Source organism: Ranitomeya imitator, chromosome 4, assembly GCF_032444005.1.
Source record: "Ranitomeya imitator isolate aRanImi1 chromosome 4, aRanImi1.pri, whole genome shotgun sequence".
In the NCBI taxonomy this organism is placed as follows: Eukaryota; Metazoa; Chordata; class Amphibia; order Anura; family Dendrobatidae; genus Ranitomeya; species Ranitomeya imitator.
This window is the reverse complement of record NC_091285.1, coordinates 708231210-708254050: the sequence shown is the minus strand read 5'-3', so window position 1 is coordinate 708254050 and position 22841 is coordinate 708231210. Positions and strand designations below refer to the sequence as shown.

General features: G+C 41.4%; 1 protein-coding gene across 1 annotated transcript in view; it reads right to left on the bottom strand.

Moving 5' to 3' along the window:
• Nucleotides 1–19034: 19034 nt before the first annotated feature.
• LOC138677401 (uncharacterized) overlaps nt 19035–22841 on the bottom strand; it is a 174224-nt gene continuing 170417 nt past the window's right edge. Inside the window, exon 20 of the mRNA XM_069767496.1 lies at nt 19035–19706. Coding sequence (XP_069623597.1) covers nt 19405–19706 — 302 coding nt within the window. The 3' untranslated portion in view covers nt 19035–19404. The remainder of the gene's footprint in view (nt 19707–22841) is intronic.

Sequence of the window (22841 nt, the reverse complement as noted above, 5' to 3'; positions counted from 1 at the left end):
CAGTCCAGTTTTCATCTCCTCATCTGCTCTTCTCAGTCAGTTACTGGTTCCAGTCTCCCTGTCCTCAGGCCCATTACCCCTTCTCCAGGATCTCCTCAATCTCCTTTCTCCCTGGCTCCTTCTTGCTCTGTTCTTCTCCATTTCTTCCCTTGTAGTTCCCTCTCCATTTCTTTCATTGCTTTTCCCTCGTCCTGGCATCCGTGGTTCTAGAGGTCCCTAAGCTTGCTCCCAAACGATCCCTGTATGGGGGTTGGTCTATTCTGGTGTGCTCGCTTGGGGGAGGGTCGGTTTCATGGTCCAGTGGGTCCACTCTTGGAACTCACGTCCTTTGGAGTAACACTAATCTATGCTACTGCCTCTGCAATCATGGAAATGCTTGGCTGTACAAACAGCAAGAACTACAGAAGTATGTGCCCTCCTGGAAAATAACACTAGAGACCAAGATCAAGGTGACATGAAGGGAAGTCAGACAATTAACAGAAATAGAGAAGGGTGTAAAGATCAAGAATAAGACCAAGTCAGACAAGTACAAAGGCCTGACCCCCAACTGAAGCCTTAGAAACTGCTAAACAAAGGCTCACAGCATTCGCTGCAAAAATAGGGAGATACACTAGAGAAGCTAAAGCAAAGAAGATAAAAGCCCTGTTCTCCAAAAAAACTATTCAAGGTGTACTCCCAACTACAGAGTAACAGAACAAAGACAGCAACTCCACCAATAGAGACTGAACAATACTACAGGAACATATGGGAGAAGGAAAAAACACAACATTAGTGCAATGTGGCTGCAAGATCTGAGAATAAAACACAGCAACCACCTAGCGCAAGAACCAGCCACCATTACAGAAGCAGACATCCAACAGCGGGTCAAGACCATGAAGAGCTGGACGGCACCTGGCCCAGACATGATCCACACCTACTGACTAAAGAAATTTACAGTGGTATATGAACACATGGCAAAGCAGATGAACCAACTTCTAGAAGCAGGCCACCACCCAGATTGGCTAACACAAGTAAGAACAGTGCTGATCATGAGGGATCCTCACAAAGGAACAGTTGCATCCAACTACCGCCCAATAACTTGCTTTACAACAACATGGAAGCTCCTGTCAGACATCATAGCCACCAAGCTACAGAACCATATGAACCAGCACATGAATCCAGCTCAGAAAGGCATTGGGACCAACACCAGGGTCTTAAGCCCCAGCTCCTAGTAGATAGAGCAGTCGCTCAAGACTCAAGATCCAGACAGACCAATCTCAGCACAGCCTGGATTGATTACAGGAAAGCCTATGACAATGCCACACAAATGGATCTGTGAATGCCTGGCTATCTACAATGTCAACAAGAAATTAAGAACCTTCCTCAGAAACTCAATGGGGCAATAGAGAACAAAATTGGAAGTCAACTCAAGACAACTAGCACAAGTGACCCTCAAATGCGGCATATACCAAGGTGATGCACTGTCCCCATTGCTTTTCTGCATAGACTTGAACCCCGTCAGAAAGATAATTACAGAGTCTGGCTATGGATACAAGTTCAAGAGTGGAAGCACCATCAGCCACCTCCTGTACATGGATGACATTAAGCTGTATGCGGAAAATGAACGAGACATCAATTCACTGATCAACCTGACAATGATCTTCAGTGAAGATATTGTGATGTCCTTAGGACTGAAGAAGTGTGGCCAGTTGGTAATAAAGAGTGTCAAGGTAGTCAAGACTGATGGAGTGGAATTACCAGCAGGACACATAGCAGATGTACAGACATGCTACAAGTACCTTGGCATCCCGCAGGGATAAGGTAACCATGGTGAGGAGGCAAGGAAAGCAGCAACATTTTAATACCATCAAAGGGTAAGATAGGTCATGAAGAGCCTGCTCAATGGGAAGAATAAAATCAGTGCCATCAATACATATGCCCTGTCAGTTATCATATACCCTGTTGGCATAGTGTGCTTGTCAAAAGAAGAGATGGAAGCTGCAGATGTGAATATATGAAAGCTCCTCCCAATGTATGAAGGTCTCCACCCTAAGTCTGACACCCAAAGATTGTATACCAACAGAAAGGAGGGTGGTCGAGGCTTGATAGGCATCCACGCCACCATCACGGATGAAACAAGGAGTATCCCGGAATACATCAGAAAAATGGCACCAAAAGATGAGATGCTGAGAGAAAGCCTAAGGCAGCAACAACAACAGATCTGGAAGGAAGAATAGGAACATGAAGCGCCATGGCAAGACAAGCCGCTGCATGGGATGTACCATGGACAGATAATGGAGGTGGCTGACATGGAGAAATCCTACCAATGGCTGATGAAAGCTGGACTCAGACAGCACAGAGGCAATAATCATAGCGGCACAACAGCAAGCACTAAGTACCAGATCCAAAGAAGCAGGAATCTACCACACAAGACAAGACCTAAGGTGCAGACTATGCAAAGAAACGTCAGAGACCGTCCAACACAAAGTGACAGTATGCAAAAATGCAAGCAGGAACAGCATATCCAAAATGCCACAACCAAGTAGTAGGAATTGTATACAGGAACATCTGCACAGCATATGGGCTAAGTCCCCCTAAGTCCAGGTGGGAGACCCCAGAAAAAGTGGTGGATAATGCAAGAGCTAAAATCCCGTGGGACTTCAAGATCCAGACGGATAAGCAGGTGTTGGCGAACGAACCAGACATTGTGATAGTAGACAAGGATCAGAAGACAGCAATGATAATAGATGTGGCAGTAGCAAGTGACAGCAACATTAGAAAGAAGAAATATGAGAAGCTGGAGAAATACCAGGACCTCAAAAGAGAACTGGAGAAGATGTGGAGGGTGAAGGCACCAGTGACTCCAGTGGTGATAGGAGCACTTGGAACAGTGACTCCTAAGTTGGAAGAATGGCTACAAAAGATACCAGGAACAACATCCGAGCTCTCTGCCCAGAGAAACGCAATGCTGGGAACAACTAAGATCCTACGCCTAACCCTCAATCTCCCAGGCCTCTGATAGAGGACATGACATGAGAATGAGAAAGGACAACAAAGCCTACCCCCACTGGGGGTGTGAGGCTGTGACTGGTGCCACAGGTAGGGGTCCCTATTTGTTCTCCCTAGGATGCGCAAGGAGGCATAGTGAGGCCATGAGGGGGCATTGCAGTCACAGATGTAGCTGTGATTGCAATGGTGAAGCAGTGACCGATGCCACTGGTAGTGGTCACTGTGTGTGCTCCCCAGGTTGTGCACAGAGGCGTATGAAGGCCATAGGAGTGCATGGCAGTCATGGATGTAGCAATGGCTGCAATGCAGACTAGAAATAATACAATTAAGTGTTAGTCTTGAAAATGCTTGTCGATTAATCCTCCACATAGAAAAAGAAAGAGAACGAATGGCACCAGGTGTCTGGCTAATTCAAGTAATATAGAGTTAGATCCGTATTGACCTCTAAAAATGGTTGTTTTCCGCTGCTGGGAAGCTGGTGCTCTGCATCATATAACAATCGGTATAGCGAAGCAAATTCAGAAAAGAAGATGTGGCACTCACCCAGCTGCAGTGAAGTAAATGTCCTTTTTTATTCACCACCCAATGGTTACAGAAATTTTACTCGAAGGCGGCAGGTGTGCATGAGGGTGCGGGGAGGGAGAAGTGGACGACAGCCGTTTTGCGTGTGTAGCGCTTCTACGGGTCCAGGTGAACAATTAACAATGATGTAATTTCCTTTATAGGGAATACAGACTATCGCGTATATCAAAAAATTATTAAAATTCGTGCAAAAAACATTTCACAATAGATTAAAAACATCACCACATCATAATTGCAGATTGAAATGTACAGGGTATGTAGAAATACTATGTTTATAGAAAAACTGCAAGGTCCAACCTATCATTTAATCCATTTGCTCTTATTATCCACCTAGCTTCATTTTGTAAGAGTATTTTATTATGGTTACCTCCCTGAGCAGGAAATGTAACTATCTCAAGGCCAGCGAAGCGTAATAGTTCAGGATTAGAACTATGCTTCTCCTGCATATGTTTGATTAATCTTAGTGAACCTTTGCTGGGGTTATGGAGTTGTAATGCTCTCGGAATCTTGTGGCCATTGGACCAATAGTTTTCCCAATATAACAAAATAAACATGGACAGAATATTATGTACCCGACAAACTCACGCTTACACGAGATGAAATCACGTACCCTATGTTTAATTGGACCAATATGCAGAGGATTTACTACTGTATGCAAATTGCAAAAATTGCAGTGTCCACCTTTAAAATTTCCTTGGGGAGCTTTTTTTTTAGCAAGTTGTATTTTTCCTCTGGTAAGAGACGATTATGTACCAACAAATCAGCCAAATTTTTTGTTCGTTTATGTGCGAACTGTGGACAATTACTACTTATGTTTGATAAATCTTTATCGCTTTGTAACACATGCCAATTTTTTCGAATAGCTGTATAGATCTCCCTGTCCATTGGACTATGTTTAAAACTAAAACTAAATTTCTGACCACATTTTTCATTATAATATTGTTTTTTCCGTTTTTTCTTTTTGCGGTTCTTCAGAACGTCCATTTGTGACAGATTTTGCGAACAACTTTCTGCTTCTTTTAAAAGAGGTAAAGGATATCCTCTATTTAGGAAGCGTGTCTTTAATTCTGCGGTTTGCTTTCTATAGATATCCTCATTGTTATTCATTTTTCAAAGTCTTACCATTTGACTATAGTGTATACTCTTTTTAGTATGTATCGGATATGCGCTATCATAATGCAGCATGTTATTGGTTGCTGTGGATTTTCTATGCATTCGGGTATTAATTCTACCATCTATGATGTCCAATTTCACGTCCAGAAATTCCAAACTATCTTGTCCGAAACAGGATGTAAACCGCATATTCTCGGTATTCACATCATTCAGATAAGCTACAAAATGATCAAATTCCTGTTTGGAACCATCCCAAATGATGGGCATGTCATCGACAAATCTTAAATACATCCGTATGTCTTTCAAAAAGGGGTTCGTGATGTCAGTTATATATTTTTCCTCAAAAACCGCAAGGAACAAATTTGCAAATACACATGCAACCGGCGTACCCATTGCGGTCCCGGTTTTCTTGAAAGTACCATCTATCGATGAAATAGAACGCATTATGGGAGAACACGAATTCTAATCCTTCCAGAATGAAGGAAATACAATCAGAATCTTTATCCGAATTTGTTAGAATTTTCTGTATAGCCTCTATACCCTTCTTTTGTGGAATTCTAGTATTTAAGTTGACAACATCAATAGATGCTAATGAAAAATTAGTCTGCCAGTCAATTTCTTTCAAGGCCACTAAAAAATCCCCTGAATCTTTTATAAAAGAGGGTATTCGCAATAATAATGGTTTCAGCAGCCAATCTAAGCACTGGGACAAGGGCTCTGTTAGTGAATCTATCCCAGATATTATGGGACGCCCTGGGGGCTTAGTGATAGATTTATGTTTTTGGGTATGCTCTACCAATATTGGGACATTCCGGCAGTAACTTCTCCGCCCTTCCCTTTGTTAGAGTACCTCTTTCTACAAATTTTTTTTTAACAAGCTTCTCAATTTTTCCTTATATTTTCCTGTAGGATTGCTATCTAGGGGTAAATAGGTATTAAGGTCATTCAATTGTGACAAAGCTTCTTCCACATAATTTCTGTCTAGGATTACCAAGTTCCCTCCTTTTTCCGCCTTTCTAAAAACTATATTGTCCCATTTTTGCATTTCTCGAAGTGCCCTATGCTCATTTTTTGACAAATTTCTGTTAGGAGACCTGTATAATACAGCCTCAACATCATTTACAGCTAAATCATGAAATAGGTCTATAACATTGCCTGGTGATATTGGAGGCATATAGTTGGAACGAACCCCCCCTTTAAACGGTCCAATACTGGGATCACTGATGTTAACATTTATATACACATTTAAAGATGTTTCTACAGCAGTAACATTATCACTAAGATTTGCCAGCATCATCGTGTCTTCAATGTCTTTTATATCTGTCGGTGGATATGCCATGAATCCCAGAGTTCCTATGGAAACTGGATTATCGATAGCAGAGGTGGCACTATCATCTAAGGTTTTATTTTTAATAGTTGCAAAATGTTTATGGAGGTGAATTTTTCTCACACTTTTAAAAAAGTAAATTTTAAATTCGGTTAGATCAAAATTATCTCTTATGCAAAAGTTCAGTCCTCTTGATAGTACTGAGATCTGATCTGCTGTTAATGCTTTCTTAGACAAGTTCAAGATTTGAAAGTCATTACTGGGTGGTTCTATTTCATCCACAAAACCTGTTTGCGTTTGTTCCTTATGTTTGTATTTTCGGCCCCCCATCGGGTTTTACTCCTAAAGGGTCTGCTGATCTTGTAGCAGTTGTAGCAATTTCCCTTTCCTCTGTCGCGCTGGATTCTGAGTCTGTGACCCACCCATCTTTATAAGATTTCTGTTTTTTTATTGTTTTAAAAGTCTGGTTTTTAAAAAAAATGTTTGTTTTTTATTTTTGTTCCACGTAAAAATGTGACCCATTTCAAAAACATTCTTATCTCTCAGAAATTTTTCTTTTTTTGTTTTGTTTGGTTTCTATTTGAAAAAACTGGAGAAGATATTAATTTTGATTCAAAGTTTTTTATTCTGGATCTCTGTGATTCGAGAGGATAGTTCTATTTTAGATTCCTCAAGTTGTTCACATAAAATGTCGTATTCTTTCTCATTCTGTGTTATGACCAGCTGAAGTAAATTTTGAGAGCATTGTAGATCAGGGGTGTCAAACTGCATTCCTCGAGGGCCTCAAACCATGCGTGTTTTCAAGATTTCCTTAGCATTGCACAAGGTGCTGGAATCATTATCTGCAGGTGATTAAATTATCACCTGTGCAATGCAAGGAAATCCTGAAAACATGACCTGTTTGCAGCCCTCGAGGAATTAAGTTTGACACCCCTGTTGTAGATGAATGTGCTCCCATTCTTTCTGAAAAACAAGGTCATCTTTGAATTGAGAGATTTCTTTAAAGACTCCAAGTCCTCTTCAACCACTTATCCCTCCCCGCACCCTCATGCACACCTGCCGCCTTCAAGTAAAATGTCTGTAACCGTGGAGGGAATAGGCCTGGCAGCCACAGCATACACAGCGGTGCTGCCATCTATGGTAACTGGTCTCGGAGGTGGACTGTCTTGTGCCTGGAGGTGAAAAAGAGGTAGAACATCCTGTGCCCGAAGGAGGAATGGCGTGTGTAATGACTGCAAACAGGAGGATATCAAGGACTGTGTACGGTTGTAAGATACATTGACATGGCGGTGCAGTCGCCCACGGCTACTTGTCAAAGAGAAGGCCAGCGTGTTTAGTGACTAAATGGATGAATGCCGTGTAGCATGTAGTGCGGTGAAATGAACACTAATACTATGCACTGAGATTAGAAGCACTTGTGTGAATAGGGACATTTAATGCTGTGAAGAAACACATTAAAGGAGTTTTGTGAACTTTGTGTGGGTCACTGCATCCTCACTGCATAAGTGTGCTACCGCGGCAGTACAGGGATGAGAATGAAGTTTTGCTTTATATATGTAATACCAAGCCCGAGGTTTAGTAATAAACATGTGTCGGCCAGATACCTTCATTAATAAAATGGTACATAAAGAGTTAAATAAAGACACATACACACACAAAGTCACCAGCCTATGTAGGAGCATTAACATAATTAACCTACATATGCTACTAGAAATCAACTGTCAGAGATCTGCGTGAAATACAATATCTGTTTAAAAATTGTGTTGGGTCCCGCATAATTTTCATAACCAGCAGATGGAAAGCCGACGGCTGATGTAAATATTCTGGGAAGGAGTCAATAGCCATAAAGTTTCCCAGGCTATTAATATAAGCTCACAACTGGTTGGTTAGCCTTTACTGGGTAGTTTACAGGAGAACCTCAAGAAAAAATGGAGAATTGGCACCGAGATCTCGGGAGATGAGATTTCAGCTCTGAATTCTTATCTCCCAAAATCATGGGACTTCCGGGGCTATGGCCTTTAACAAAATGTCGGCAGAGCCCCGGCAGCAATGGAGACCGCCGCAGCAGCACCTGGCAGCACCGTCCGGGCACCCGCAGCAACAGAGACACCAGCAGAGCAGCGGGCAACAGCGCTCCACACCCGCAGCAGGACCGCCGGACACCCCTACAGTGCAGCCGGGCACCGGAGACACCCGCAGAGCACTGGGCAGCAGCGCTAGACACCAGCAGCACTGCCGGACATCCCTTCATCCCAGCCTGCAGCATTACCCCACTCCTGTCTCCTCCAGCAGCGTCCCTGGGACCCCGCTTCACCACAGCCACCACCCCCCAGTAAGCAATAAGATGCATGGATTATAAGCACCACCATTTTATAAAAAAAATAAATTACTTATTTTCTCCCCTGTATATATCATCCACCGTTATTTGTTAATGCCGATAACCTCTGCTGATTTAATGCTGCGTCCTGAGACAATCAGGCTAAAGATGGACTGCGGCGACTTGGAGACCACTGCTTTGGGATTGCCAACCAAGCTGAATTTGCAAACAATAATACACAAAAGTCAATTTCAAATGGTTTTTATTAAGTTTTTATATAATAAAAAAATAAATAAATATCTGCAAAAGACATCTGAATTTTATTTTAATTGAATTTCTTTTAAAAATGAGTACCATAGTTTAATAATTAACAAAAATAGAGATAAAATAGAAACATAATATATTGTGCATTTATATATAAAAACAATGTCTATAATAATCACAGGGAACATGATTGAATTGTGAAGAATATTAACTAAAAAGAGGCAGATGCTGAGATTTCCTTAGCACCAACTGTGCATTACCGGACAGATTCTGTGACACCAAATGTGTTTTTATTATTTTTTACTCTTCGGACTCACTAGCAAGGCATAATAAAGTGCACTGTCTGTTGCTGGCTGCAGAATGAGTTCACAGGTCAGCCTCATAATCTTTATTTTAACAGATGTGTTGGGACATGATTTAGTGGCACTTACTACTTTACAGGTAGGACAGGTTCTCCTCCTGCTCTCGTTAGCAGAGCTTTCCTCAAAGACTGTACAATGGCTACTGGTGGAGGAGCATGTGATCAGACCTGTCCACCAGTCTCCTCCAATAGAAAACCTCATATGAGTAAACTGCTTTTCTATTGGAGGAGACAGATGGACAGTTCTGCTCACATGCTCCTCCACCAGAAGCCATTTTAGGGACTGTGGAGCTTTGTACAGTCTATAGTGGGTGAAATAAGTATTGAACACGTCACCAATATTCTTATGTAAATCTATTTCTAAAGATGCTATTGGCATGAAATTCTAACCAGATTTCGCAACAACCCATCCAATGCACAGAAAGAAATTAAACCAAAGAGATCCATTAATTAAGTTGTGTGGAATAATGAGAAATAACACAAGAAAATAGTATAGAACACGTGAACAAAGAGGAGCAAGAAGCTCAGGAAAGTGACACCATCTGATATCTATCAGTAATTAGAAAGCAATCCTGGCCGGCCTCACACTCTGCGTTGAAAAATACGGTCCGTATTTTACGGCCGTAATACGCTCCAAAATTAGAAATACGGTGGTCCGTAAGAACTCCGTAGGCAAGGTGTGGTGGCGTATTTTGCGCATGTAATGTTGCGTATTTAATCCGTATGCCCACCGTAATGCGTATTTTTCACGCAACCTGACAAAATGGACATATAACGGTTTTGGCAGCTGAAATTGATTTAAATTACGCTCATCAACCCTATTTAAGGCCTCTACAACAGGTGTCTCACTCCCATATGGTCATTTTGTGGTTTGGCAACTGTTGAAGTGTTGTTGTAACATTTGGACCATGTCTGACCACCTGCAGTTCACCCCAACGCAGCGTGTTTTGTATAACTGGCTATTGTCTCGTCGGTTTGGGCACCCATACCCTGTGATTGTGGATCCGCGAAGGAGGAGCAGAAGAATGTGGGTGCATCCACTTCTGACTAAACGCCTCACTAAAGGCCATTTTCATCGGCTATATACAGCTCTGCGGGAACATCCAGACAAGTTTTATCTCTACTGTCGCCTGTCTATACAAACCTTTGACAGATTGTTGGAGATATTACGCCCAGGAATAACATTTCAGGACACAAGGCTGCGCAAAGCCATCTTTGCTGAGGAGCGTCTTCTCCTCACGTTACGGTATGTATTCTCCATCCTCACATACTGTATATTGATGATCTTTTTTCTAAATTTTTCTTCTTTTTTAAATTTTTACCCATAATATGTGTACATTAAGGCCAAAGCAGATGTGACAACGTGACGTAACTGTTATATTTCAGCCCCTTAAGGCCATTTTTCCCTTTTCAGTGTTAATTTAGTAGCCCACAAATGCAAATATGATTGTGCTTATTCATGTTTTGTGTGCACTCTTGAAACAAACCTAATTTATTGTGTTTGTTTCACTTACAGATTTCTGTCCACTGGATTGTCCTTTGCGGGTCTCCACCTTGAATTTTTGATTGGCCGCTCCACCATTTCTGGTATTGTGCGGTTAACCTGTCGCCAAATATGGGATAGACTTAAGGACCTTGTGATGCCTGAGCCCAAACAGGCTGATTGGCTCCAAATAGCCAGTGGGTTCAAGGTCAATTGTGACTTCCCAAACTGCATTGGAGCGGTGGATGGGAAACATATTAGGGTACGTAAGCCGCCGAACTCTGGCTCCCAATTCTACAACTATAAGCAGTTTTTCTCTGTAGTTCTGTTAGCTGTAGTTGACAGTAACTACAGGTTTATAATTGTAGACATTGGGGCCTATGGACGAACTGGAGACTCTAGGGTCTTCAATTCGTCTATAATGGGTCGGCGGCTACGTGAAAACCAGTTAGACCTCCCACCACAACAACTCCCAGGCTCCACTGCAGAAGCATTGCCTTTTTTTTTGGTTGGAGATGAGGCCTTCCAACTCACCAGACACGTCATGAGGCCTTATCCCCGGCGCAACCTGGACCACCGTCGGAGGATATTTAATTTGCGCCTTTCTAGGGCGCGCAGACTGGTGGAGTGCGCCTTTGGTATTCTGGTGGCCAAATGGCGAGTCCTACAGACTGCCATGCAGCTCAGTGAGGCTACAGTCAATGAAGTAATCAAAGCATCAGTAATTTTGCACAACTATACCCGCATACATGATTGCTTCTCAGATGGTAATGATGAACACATGTTGCGTAGTGTCATTAATCCAACACCACATGGCCCACCTCCGCGCCGTCCCCTTTCTGGCATCAAAGTTAGGGATGTATTGACCAATTATTTTGTTTCTCCTCAGGGTTCTACTCCCTGGCAAGATTATGCTGTTTCTCAGTTGTGATTTTTTTTTTTTAAAGATATGTTTTTGAAATATATTTTTTATCAACCACTGAAAACGTACTGTGTGTGTTTTTTTACTTAATGACCATATGTTTCTGTTTTCTGAATATGTGTGTGATGCAAAAATGATTAGTCTACAAACATCAATTGGCTTTTTGGAAAACTTTTTACTATCTTTGCAACCCTTTTTTTTTGGTTTTTAACACCATATTGTAGCCATATGGTTTTTATAAGCCTTTTTTATGGGTTGCTTTATACCAAGGATCCACAACAAAGTGGAAATGTTTAGAAAACACAACATTAACATGGTAGCCAGCTACCAAAACAAAAACCAAAAAACAGAACAAAATTACAGATCCCTGTAAGTTGGTGGGGGAGATGTTGCCAGCTCTGGGTCCTGGTCTGGGGGCCTTTGTTGGGCCAATGGCAGTTCATCCTGTGAGGATGCAGTGGCTTGTGGGCCAGAATACTGGCCTTGTCCATATTGGCCAGATGTGTGGTGACCATAAGCCAATTGGCTCTGTGCATCATGCTGAGGTACAGATTGCCTTGCATCATACCCCAACCCAAAATGGCCATGTTGTCCAAACTCAGGTTGGGACCAGCCAACATCACTGGGTCTGGAGAAGTAGCCATATTGGGATTGGGGGTTGAAGCCTGCCATTTGGTACTCTAATGGCCTTTGTAGATTTTGGGATGGGAGGGGTTGAAGGGGAGGCATACGTGGAGTAGGTGCAGCAAATCCTGATTGATTTGGCTCCTGTTGAAGGAATTGAAGGCGCAAGAGGTTGGTTTGGCCAAGCTGCCTTCGCTCCAGGTATTCAAAAACCTCATAGGGGTTATTTGGAGGGGTGCTTAAATCAATCAGGATTTGCATACACCCTCTCACACGTAGCCTCACCTCACGGGGAAGGGGTCTAAGGTATCGGGCAAGGCTGCGGGCAAAGGCCTCCTCGCCATCATCTGTGGCTGCCCTGGCCAAAAAGTTGAGGACCCCAGCATCAACATCACTTCTTCTGCCTTCAAGCTCTCTCCTTCGCCGGGATCTCCGTAAAGGCCCAGCTGCCTGTGGGGATGACACCAGTGGGCCTGTAGGGCTGCTGCTGTGGCCATGTTCCACAAGCCTTGCCACATCATGTGCTGCTGAGGGTGGTGGTGCAGCATCTTCATCACTTGCTGCTGCCTGCAGTGATGATGCTGCTGATGGGTCCTCAATGATGGATGCTGATGAAGCCAAAGAGGGTCCTGCAACCTCTTCCTCCACACTTACAGGATCAATGATAGGGTCTGATTCTGATCCGGTTTCCCTCTCTGTGAGGTTTGACTGTGTTCTGTTAAGAAAACAATAAAAGGAAATTATTCTTTTGACATTGTTTAATTAGACATCGGTGTGCAATATTAACACAAAAAAAAAAACAGAGCAGCACAACATCTCCTTCTCTACTCCCCTATTATCTCATATTCATACAAGAATATACAAGAGAGCCCCACAAATGTAACAAACACTATCACGACACATCATAATGTGGCATACCATTTCAAGCTACACAAAAACCAGGCACAACCACCTCTTCAAACAATCAGATAACATGCAGTAACAACCCATACCACAAAACACTGCCTGAACATCTCTAAACTCGCATACTACATTCTCACCCATCCCTTGTTGAATCTTGGGATGCTTGGCGGCCAGGGTCCTCTCTCCTCCAGGACCCTTTTTGAATTTATGCTTGTTTACATTATTGTTTGCACTATATTGACACATCCTTACATGGAATTTGCAATGTCATAACCCTAATCCACAAAAAATACTAAGATTTAGTTTCATTACAAATGTGTAGAGTGGTTTTTACTTACTGCCTAAGGTCCATACTGGCATCCAAAAAGGAAAGACGGTCGTAATATATATACTTCCTCTTCTTCAGTGGGGCTGCTGACCTACTCCTAGCCCGCTGCTGTCTTTCCCGCCGGTATTGGTCCCGGATGCTGCGCCATCGTGTCATAACATCATCCACTGCAATTACAAGGGCACAAATAATGTTCTATATCATTCTGAACATAGCTTAGTCCAGTTGTCAGACATATTTGTAATTTTTAAGCAAAAAGTGGCTATAGCACAATAATTTCCATGGTGAGTCAGATGATAAAGGGGTTACATGCAGAGGGCTATATATCGCCAAAAGGTAATAACTTGACAGTATCAGACTGGTAGAGAGGGGAGAGAACCCTGTTCTTGCAAACATACATTAGGTAAGATATGCTAGGATAGGAAAGGAAAATGACTTGTGCTATAATGAGAATAATGCTCAAAATTATGTAAAAATAAGACAAGGGACAACAACCCTCTGGACGGGGTATGAGGCCAAGAAAATATTTAGCAGGGCAAGATCAACATGAACTATGTTCAGAAACACTTTGGCATGTTCCTCAGCTTTAGAAAATGACAAATAAGGCCATAAATGACATTTAAAGATAAAAAGGATTGCTCAAGTAATCATGTAGGGAAAGCATCTTTTAAAGTTAAATCTTGTGAATACATGAGTGTACTTACATAGACTTGTCTGCTCCGCACGTGGCCGTTGGGCATAATCAGGGAATAGTAGCCCACAGATGGCCCTCCAAGCTGCCTCTTTCCTGGCCCGGTTAGAATAGTTAGGATCCCGCTGGTCCCATATTTCAGGCCTTTCTTGGACCAGGATGAGGAGCATATCAACATTGATGATGTTTGCCATGCTGCTTGGAACTCTGTGGAGGCGAGAACCAGACTTCCGGGATGTCTGTGTGGCTTTTTGAGCTAATTAGCATGTCTGAGTTTCATGATTGAGGGCTTGGCTCAATTCCTTGCACCTGGCGATGTCTGGAGATGTCTGGCGTATTTTATGCAAGTCACACTGTTGGTCCGTGTGTAATCCGTATATTTCTCGCCCCCATAGACTTTCATTGGCGAATTTTTTGCGCAATACGGTGACAAACGCAGCATGCTGCGATTTTCTACGGCCGTAGAAGGCCGTATAATACGGATCCGTAAAATACGGCAGATAGAAGCTTGGCCATAGAGATGCATTGTACCGTGTGCAATCCGTATTTTCTGCACCTCTCTTACGTCCGTAAAACTCGCTAGTGTGAGGCCGGCCTTAGTGACAAATAATATCAGCTAGTTCAACTGATGGCCTATAAAAAGCTGTCTCATTACCAATGTTCCACATAAGAAATATCTCATGATGGATAAAACCAATGAGCTGTGTCAAGCCCTCTGCAACCTTATTGTTGCAAAACAGACTGATGGAATTGGTTACAGAAGAATTTCTAAACTACTGAAAGATCCAGCGAGCACTGTTAGGGCCATAACCTAAAAGTGGAAAGAACATAATTTCACCATAAACTGGCCACGACAAGGTGCTCCTCACAAGATTTCAGACAGAGGAGTGAATATACTTATCAGAAAAGTTGTCCAAGAGCCAAGGACCACCTGTGCTGAACTACCATAAGACCTGGAATCATCAGATACAATTGTTTCAAAGAAAAATATATGTAATGCACTCAACCTCCATGGCCCTTATGCACAATAACCCCACAAGACTCCATTGCTGAACAAAAATCATGTTCAATTGCATTTACAGTTTGCTCAACAACATTTAGACAAGTCTGTGAAATACTGAGAGAATACAGCCTGGTCAGATGAGACCAAAATTGAACTCTTTGGATGCAATAATAAACCCCATGTTTGGAGGCCAAAAAGCACAGCATAATACCCCAGAAACATTATACCAACAGTGAAGTTTCATTGGAACATCGTAGTGTTGTGCTGTTTTTTAGCATTTGTAGAACAACAAATGGCAGTTTGTCGAAGGAGCGCTAGCGGCCGTCCCAATGACGAGGAAATAAGTGCGCAGGTCCCCGCAGCTCCAGCCGGATACCCCACAACGGGGAAAAAATACTTGCAACAGGAACAGAATAGCTGGTCTCAGGAGCGCAGAAGGAGAACACAGACTGCCATCATTTTATAGAAAATCACCTTGGATATCTCATGCTTACATTTGACTTGCAACTATTTAGCATATGAAACACATGACACCATCATATTGGCAGTCCAGAATTGTTTAAAAATTTAAAATAAAACTGACCGTCAAATCCAAACATAGACTAAGTGTGAACGGGTGCTGAACCTAGAGTCACCAACTCATATACAGTCAAATAAATAAGGCAGCACTCTGCAGCGCTAAAACCTGCAAACATGAAAATTGAACTGCATTACTGCACTAGAAATATGAAAAAATAAGAGCGTTTAGCGCATAAATTGGCCAATTCATGTGTCCCTGGTAGCCACATTAAGGCATCTCTCGTATACCAGGTCCTAAACTTTCCTTTCCTCGCTGAGAATAAACGTCTCCATCTGAATGGGTACATGTGAAAACCTCTTCCTAGACTAAAATTCTCTCTCTCTGTGGAGGGGTATTGGACCTGCTGCGATTAAAACACCTGTGGCTAAGAGGTGGAGGAGTGCTCAGTCAGAAGGCTAAAGAATACATTTCAAAGAACTTACCGTCACATCCAAACATAGAATAAGTGTGAACAGGTGCTAAACCTAGAGTCACCAACTCTTATACAGTCAAATAAATAAGGCAGCACACTGCAGCGCTAAAACATGTAAACATGAAAACAGGTACACATGAATTGGCCAATTTATGCGCTTAATGCTCTAATTTTTTCATATTTCTAGTGCAGTAATGCAGTTCAATTTTCATGTTTCATATTTGCAGGTTTTAGTGCCGCAGTGTGCGGTCTTATTTATTTGACTGTATATAGTAACATAGTAACATAGTTAGTAAGGCCGAAAAAAGACATTTGTCCATCCAGTTCAGCCTATATTCCATCATAATAAATACCCAGATCTACGTCCTTCTACAGAACCTAATTGTATGATACAATATTGTTCTGCTCCAGGAAGACATCCAGGCCTCTCTTGAACCCCTCGACTGAGTTCGCCATCACCACCTCCTCAGGCAAGCAATTCCAGATTCTCACTGCCCTAACAGTAAAGAATCCTCTTCTATGTTGGTGGAAAAACCTTCTCTCTTCCAGACGCAAAGAATGCCCCCTTGTGCCCGTCACCTTCCTTGGTATAAACAGATCCTCAGCGAGATATTTGTATTGTCCCCTTATATACTTATAGATGGTTATTAGATCGCCCCTCAGTCGTCTTTTTTCTAGACTAAATAATCCTAATTTCGCTAATCTATCTGGGTATTGTAGTTCTCCCATCCCCTTTATTAATTTTGTTGCCCTCCTTTGTACTCTCTCTAGTTCCATTATATCCTTCCTGAGCACCGGTGCCCAAAACTGGACACAGTACTCCATGTGCGGTCTAACTAGGGATTTGTACAGAGGCAGTATAATGCTCTCATCATGTGTATCCAGACCTCTTTTAATGCACCCCATGATCCTGTTTGCCTTGGCAGCTGCTGCCTGGCACTGGCTGCTCCAGGTAAGTTTATCATTAACTAGGATCCCTAAGTCCTTCTCCCTGTCAGATTTACCCAGTGGTTTCCCGTTCAGTGTGTAATGGTGATATTGATTCCCTCTTCCCATGTGTATAACCTTACATTTATCATTGTTAAACCTCATCTGCCACCTTTCAGCCCAAGTTTCCAACTTATCCAGATCCATCTGTAGCAGAATACTATCTTCTCTTGTATTAACTGCTTTACATAGTTTTGTATCATCTGCAAATATCGATATTTTACTGTGTAAACCTTCTACCAGATCATTAATGAATATGTTGAAGAGAACAGGTCCCAATACCGACCCCTGCGGTACCCCACTGGTCACAGCGACCCAGTTAGAGACTATACCATTTATAACCACCCTCTGCTTTCTATCACTAAGCCAGTTACTAACCCATTTACACACATTTTCCCCCAGACCAAGCATTCTCATTTTGTGTACCAACCTCTTGTGCGGCACGGTATCAAACGCTTTGGAAAAATCGAGATATACCACGTCCAATGACTCACCGTGGTCCAGTCTATAGCTTACCTCTTCATAAAAACTGATTAGATTGGTTTGACAGGAGCGATTTCTCATAAACCCATGCTGATATGGAGTTAAACAGTTATTCTCATTGAGATAATCCAGAATAACATCCCTCAGAAACCCTTCAAATATTTTACCAACAATAGAGGTTAGACTTACTGGCCTATAATTTCCAGGTTCACTTTTAGAGCCCTTTTTGAATATTGGCACCACATTTGCTATGCGCCAGTCCTGCGGAACAGACCCTGTCGCTATAGAGTCACTAAAAATAAGAAATAATGGTTTATCTATTACATTACTTAGTTCTCTTAGTACTCGTGGGTGTATGCCATCCGGACCCGGAGATTTATCTATTTTAATCTTATTTAGCCGGTTTCGCACCTCTTCTTGGGTTAGATTGGTGACCCTTAATATAGGGTTTTCATTGTTTCTTGGGATTTCACCTAGCATTTCATTTTCCACCGTGAATACCGTGGAGAAGAAGGTGTTTAATATGTTAGCTTTTTCCTCGTCATCTACAACCATTCTTTCCTCACTATTTTTTAAGGGGCCTACATTTTCAGTTTTTATTCTTTTACTATTGATATAGTTGAAGAACAGTTTGGGATTAGTTTTACTCTCCTTAGCAATGTGCTTCTCTGTTTCCTTTTTGGCAGCTTTAATTAGTTTTTTTAGATAGAGTTTTTTTCTCCCTATAGTTTTTTAGAGCTTCAATGGTGCCATCCTGCTTTAGTAGTGCAAATGCTTTCTTTTTACTGTTAATTGCCTGTCTTACTTCTTTGTTTAGCCACATTGGGTTTTTCCTATTTCTAGTCCTTTTATTCCCACAAGGTATAAACCGCTTACACTGCCTATTTAGGATGTTCTTAAACATTTCCCATTTATTATCTGTATTCTCATTTCTGAGGATATTGTCCCAGTCTACCAGATTAAGGGCATCTCTAAGCTGGTCAAACTTTGCCTTCCTAAAGTTCAATGTTTTTGTGACTCCCTGACAAGTCCCCCTAGTGAAAGACAGGTGAAACTGCACAATATTGTGGTCGCTATTTCCTAAATGCCCAACCACCTGCAGATTTGTTATTCTGTCAGGTCTATTAGATAGTATTAGGTCTAAAAGTGCTGCTCCTCTGGTTGGATTCTGCACCAATTGTGAAAGATAATTTTTCTTGGTTATTAGCAGAAACCTGTTGCCTTTATGGGTTTCACAGGTTTCTGTTTCCCAGTTAATATCCGGGTAGTTAAAGTCCCCCATAACCAGGACCTCATTATGGGTTGCAGCTTCATCTATCTGCTTTAGAAGTAGACTTTCCATGCTTTCTGTTATATTTGGGGGTTTGTAACAGACCCCAATGAGAATTTTGTTACCATTTTTCCCTCCATGAATTTCAACCCATATGGACTCGACATCCTCATTCCCTTCGCTAATATCCTCCCTTAAAGTGGACTTTAGACAAGACTTTACATAGAGACAAACCCCTCCTCCTCTCCGATTTTTACGATCCTTTCTAAACAGACTGTAACCCTGTAAGTTAACTGCCCAGTCATAGCTTTCATCTAACCATGTCTCGGTATTATTTGGCGACTCTAGGTTCAGCACCTGTTCACACTTAGTCTATGTTTGGATGTGACGGTCAGTTTTTACACGGGAAATTGGTGTTAAAATTTGAAAAGACAAATATGATGATGCGCTCCTCTATCAGCAGACATTTTGTGGACGGGAGAACCTTGAAGTCTGTGAGGAAGGAGAAGAACCTGCAATCTTCGTAAGTTACAAACTTATGTCCCCGACACACCTAGTAACACACCTAGATTAAGTGAACAACCCTGTTAATGAGAAATTGACTATCAGAATTGGCTTACAGATCCTATAACATTCGATTCTAACATTTCTAGGGTTCTATTTTCTCCTCGTTTGAGTTTTTGTGGTTTGTGATTTTGTTCCCATTAGTAATGAAATACATCGTATTACGTCGGATGAAATTACACCATTCCTATGAGCCAGTTCTTCAATAGTCAGTAGAAACACTCCTTTTTAACCTCTTGATAATGCCGGGGTTATGCGTTTCCAGAGCCCTGTAGACCTTATCCTTATCATCATCGCCCCAGTAACTAATATAGTCATAGAGCTGCCTCATCTTCTCCTGGGTGGTGGGTTGGCTTCGCACAATGTTATATTGCTCACAAATTAATAGTTTTTGTGAGCGAAGATCATCTAAAACGGGGTTCACCATGTTAATCATGAGGATCAGATCTCTACGATGATAATCCAAAAAGTGGTCGTTGGGATGTCGGGAAGGTCCAGAGGCTTCTGCAGTGGAAAGATCATTTTATCAAAACACTCATTTATTTTGTGTACATTAAATCAGATTTATTCTGTAATATATCCTAACTGTAAAAGTTAAGCAAAACTGAAGTGGCCCTGCTGCCATCCCGAATAAGTCCATTTATCCTAGAAACATCTCCACGCGGATGTTTTTGTAATGAACATCTCTCCGCTGCCCCCTATTGTTCAGACAATTACAAGATTAACCGTCAATCATTGGAGGAAAATTAACAGTAAGCGTATGATATATACACCTCCAACGCATGGAATATATTTATATACCTCAATACGGTCACTGATAACTACACAACAGCCCAAGTATTATGCGCTGCCACCACCAATCGTGTTTTTGATACAGGCTGACTGGAGGCCTTGTTCTGGTAGAATATGGCTTCAGGGTGCAGTTTACAGAACAAAAGGAACAGAACTATTATATTTTATATGTAACCTCTTAAGGAAAAAGCCACTTTGTAGGTTAATGACTAGGCCTTAATTCAGAAATCTGACCACTGTCACTTTATGTGGTTATTACTCTGGAACACTTCAACAGATCCCACTGATTCTGAGAATTTTTTTTCATGCCATATTGTATTTTATGATAGTGGTAAAATGTATTCAAAATTTCTTGTGTTTATTTTGTGAAAAAATTTAAATTTGGAAAAAATTTAGAAAATTTCACAATTTTTTTAGGTCACACAAAATAGTTAATGCATAACATTTTACATGTCTACTTTACATCAGCACAATTTTTGAAACACTTGTTTTTTGTTAGGAAGTTATAAGGGTTAAAAGTTGACCAGCGATTTCTCATTTTTCCAACAAAATTTACAAAACCATTTTTTTAGTGACCACCTCACATTTGAATTCACTTTGAGGGGTCTATATGACAGAAAATACCCAAAAGTGACACCATTCTAAAAACTGCACCCCTCAACGTTTTCAAAACCACATTCAAGAAGTTCATTAACCCTTCAGGTGCTTCACAGGAATTGAAGCAATGTGGAAGGAAAAAATCAACATGTACCTTTTTTGGACACAATTTTTTTTTATTTTCTCAAGGGTATCAGGAGAAAATTAACCACAATATTAGTTGGCAACTTCTCCTGAGTACGCGGATACCTCATGTTTGGAAGAACATCACTGTTTAGGCACACGGCAGGTCTCGGAAGGAAAGGAGCGCCACTTGAGGTTTTGAACGTAAAATTGGCTGAAACCAAGAGCGGATGCCATGTCGCGTTTGGAGAGCCCCTGGTGTGCCTAAACAGTGGAAACCCCCATGAGTGACACCATTTTGGAAACTAGACCCCTCAAAGGACTTATGTAGATGTTTTGTGAACACCTAGAACCCCCATGTGCTTCACAGAAATTTAAAACGTAGAGCCGTGAAAATTAAAAACCTAATTTTTTCCACAAAAATCTTTTAGCACCAAATTTTTTATTTTAGCAAAAGTAGCAGGAGAAAATGTACCCCGAAAATTGTTGTGCAATTTCTCCTGAGTATGCCGACACCTCATATGTGGAGGAAGACAACTGTTTGGACGAACAGCAGGACCTATTAGGGAAGGACAAAATTAAACACTTAATTGGCTGGAATCGAGAGCGGACGCTATGTCAGATGATGGACTTGAGTGGGGGCTTGCTTTTTTTATGGATTGAGTTGAAGCTTTTATTGGGAATATTTTTCATAACATTTGGGATCAGTTGTCCGGTGCTCTGTTCAGCATTCTCCTTCCTTTCAGAGGTGCAGAAAACTATGAACTGCAATTTTATGAACGGCTAAAAAGACAGACACCACCTGATCACAGGTACTATGGCGTCCACAGTGATTCCATCTTACTCATTATAGGGAATCTTCAGCTTGTGGTTCTGTCTGAATCACGTATTTCAGATATTTACACAGCAACCCTGGTGTAAGCTTTCAGTGTAGGGTGCAGGATAAATGTGCGCCGAGCGATCTTTGGGAGACAGAATGAACAAATCCACAGCAGGTGAAGAATTGGTTTTATTTTTTATGCCGTTCCTCGTGCGGTATAAGTGATTAGGTGACTTTATTCTTTGGGTTGATGCAATTACAGTGATACCAGATTCATATCCTTTTTTATGTTTGGATGCTGTTGCACACTAAAAGATGCTTTGTTTGTAAGAAGATCGCCATATTTTGAGAGCTATAATTTTACCATATTTCGGCCCACAGAATCATGTGACGGCTTGTTTTTTGTGGAACAAGCTGACTTTTATTGGTTCGGACATACGACATTTTTTGATCGCTTTCCATTTAAATTTTTGTGGAGGCAGAATGAGCAAAACCCAGCAATTCAGGAATTGTTCTTTTTTTTTTTTTTCCTCCATTCTGCACGTGGTAATATTGATAAAGCAGTTCTATTCTTCAGGTCAGTACGACTACAGCGAAGCCACATTTGTATTTTTTTATGTTTTGCCGCTTTTACACAATAAAAAACTTTTATAGAAAAAGTGATTATTTTTGCATCGCTTTATTCTGAGAACTAAACTTTTTTTATCTTTCTGCTGATGGAGCTGTATGGTGGCTTGATTTTTGTGGAACAAGATGGCGTTTTCAGTGGTACCATGTTTATTTATATCCATCTTTTTGAGCGCGTGTTATACCACTTTTCCCAAGCGGTATGATGATAAACAAAAAGTAGCAGACTATGCTTTGTTTTGCTATAGTGTTCACTGAAGGGGTTAACTAGTGTGACACTTTTATACACCTGATTGTTCCAGACACGGTGATGTTCATTAAATGTAATAAGTTTTGTTTTGACAGAGGTGGGGATGGGGAGCTGCTTTATTCAGAGGGAGTGTGAGCTATGTGCACACGTCAGGTTTTTTTCCTGACAAAATCCGGAGAATTCTGGCAGAAAATCGCGTTTTTTTCCGTGCGGATTTTTCGCGGTTTTTGCGCGGATTTTTTGCCGATTTTTTTTTTTTTCCTGAAAGTCATTTTGGCTTAGAAATCCGCAAAAAATCCGCAAAAAGAATGAGCATGTCCATTTTTTTTGCGGAATGCGTTTTTTTTTGCGGAAAAAAACGCATCCTTCTGAACAAAAAATCCGGAATGCATTCTAAATGATAGGATGCATATTTTTAGCGTTTTTGATG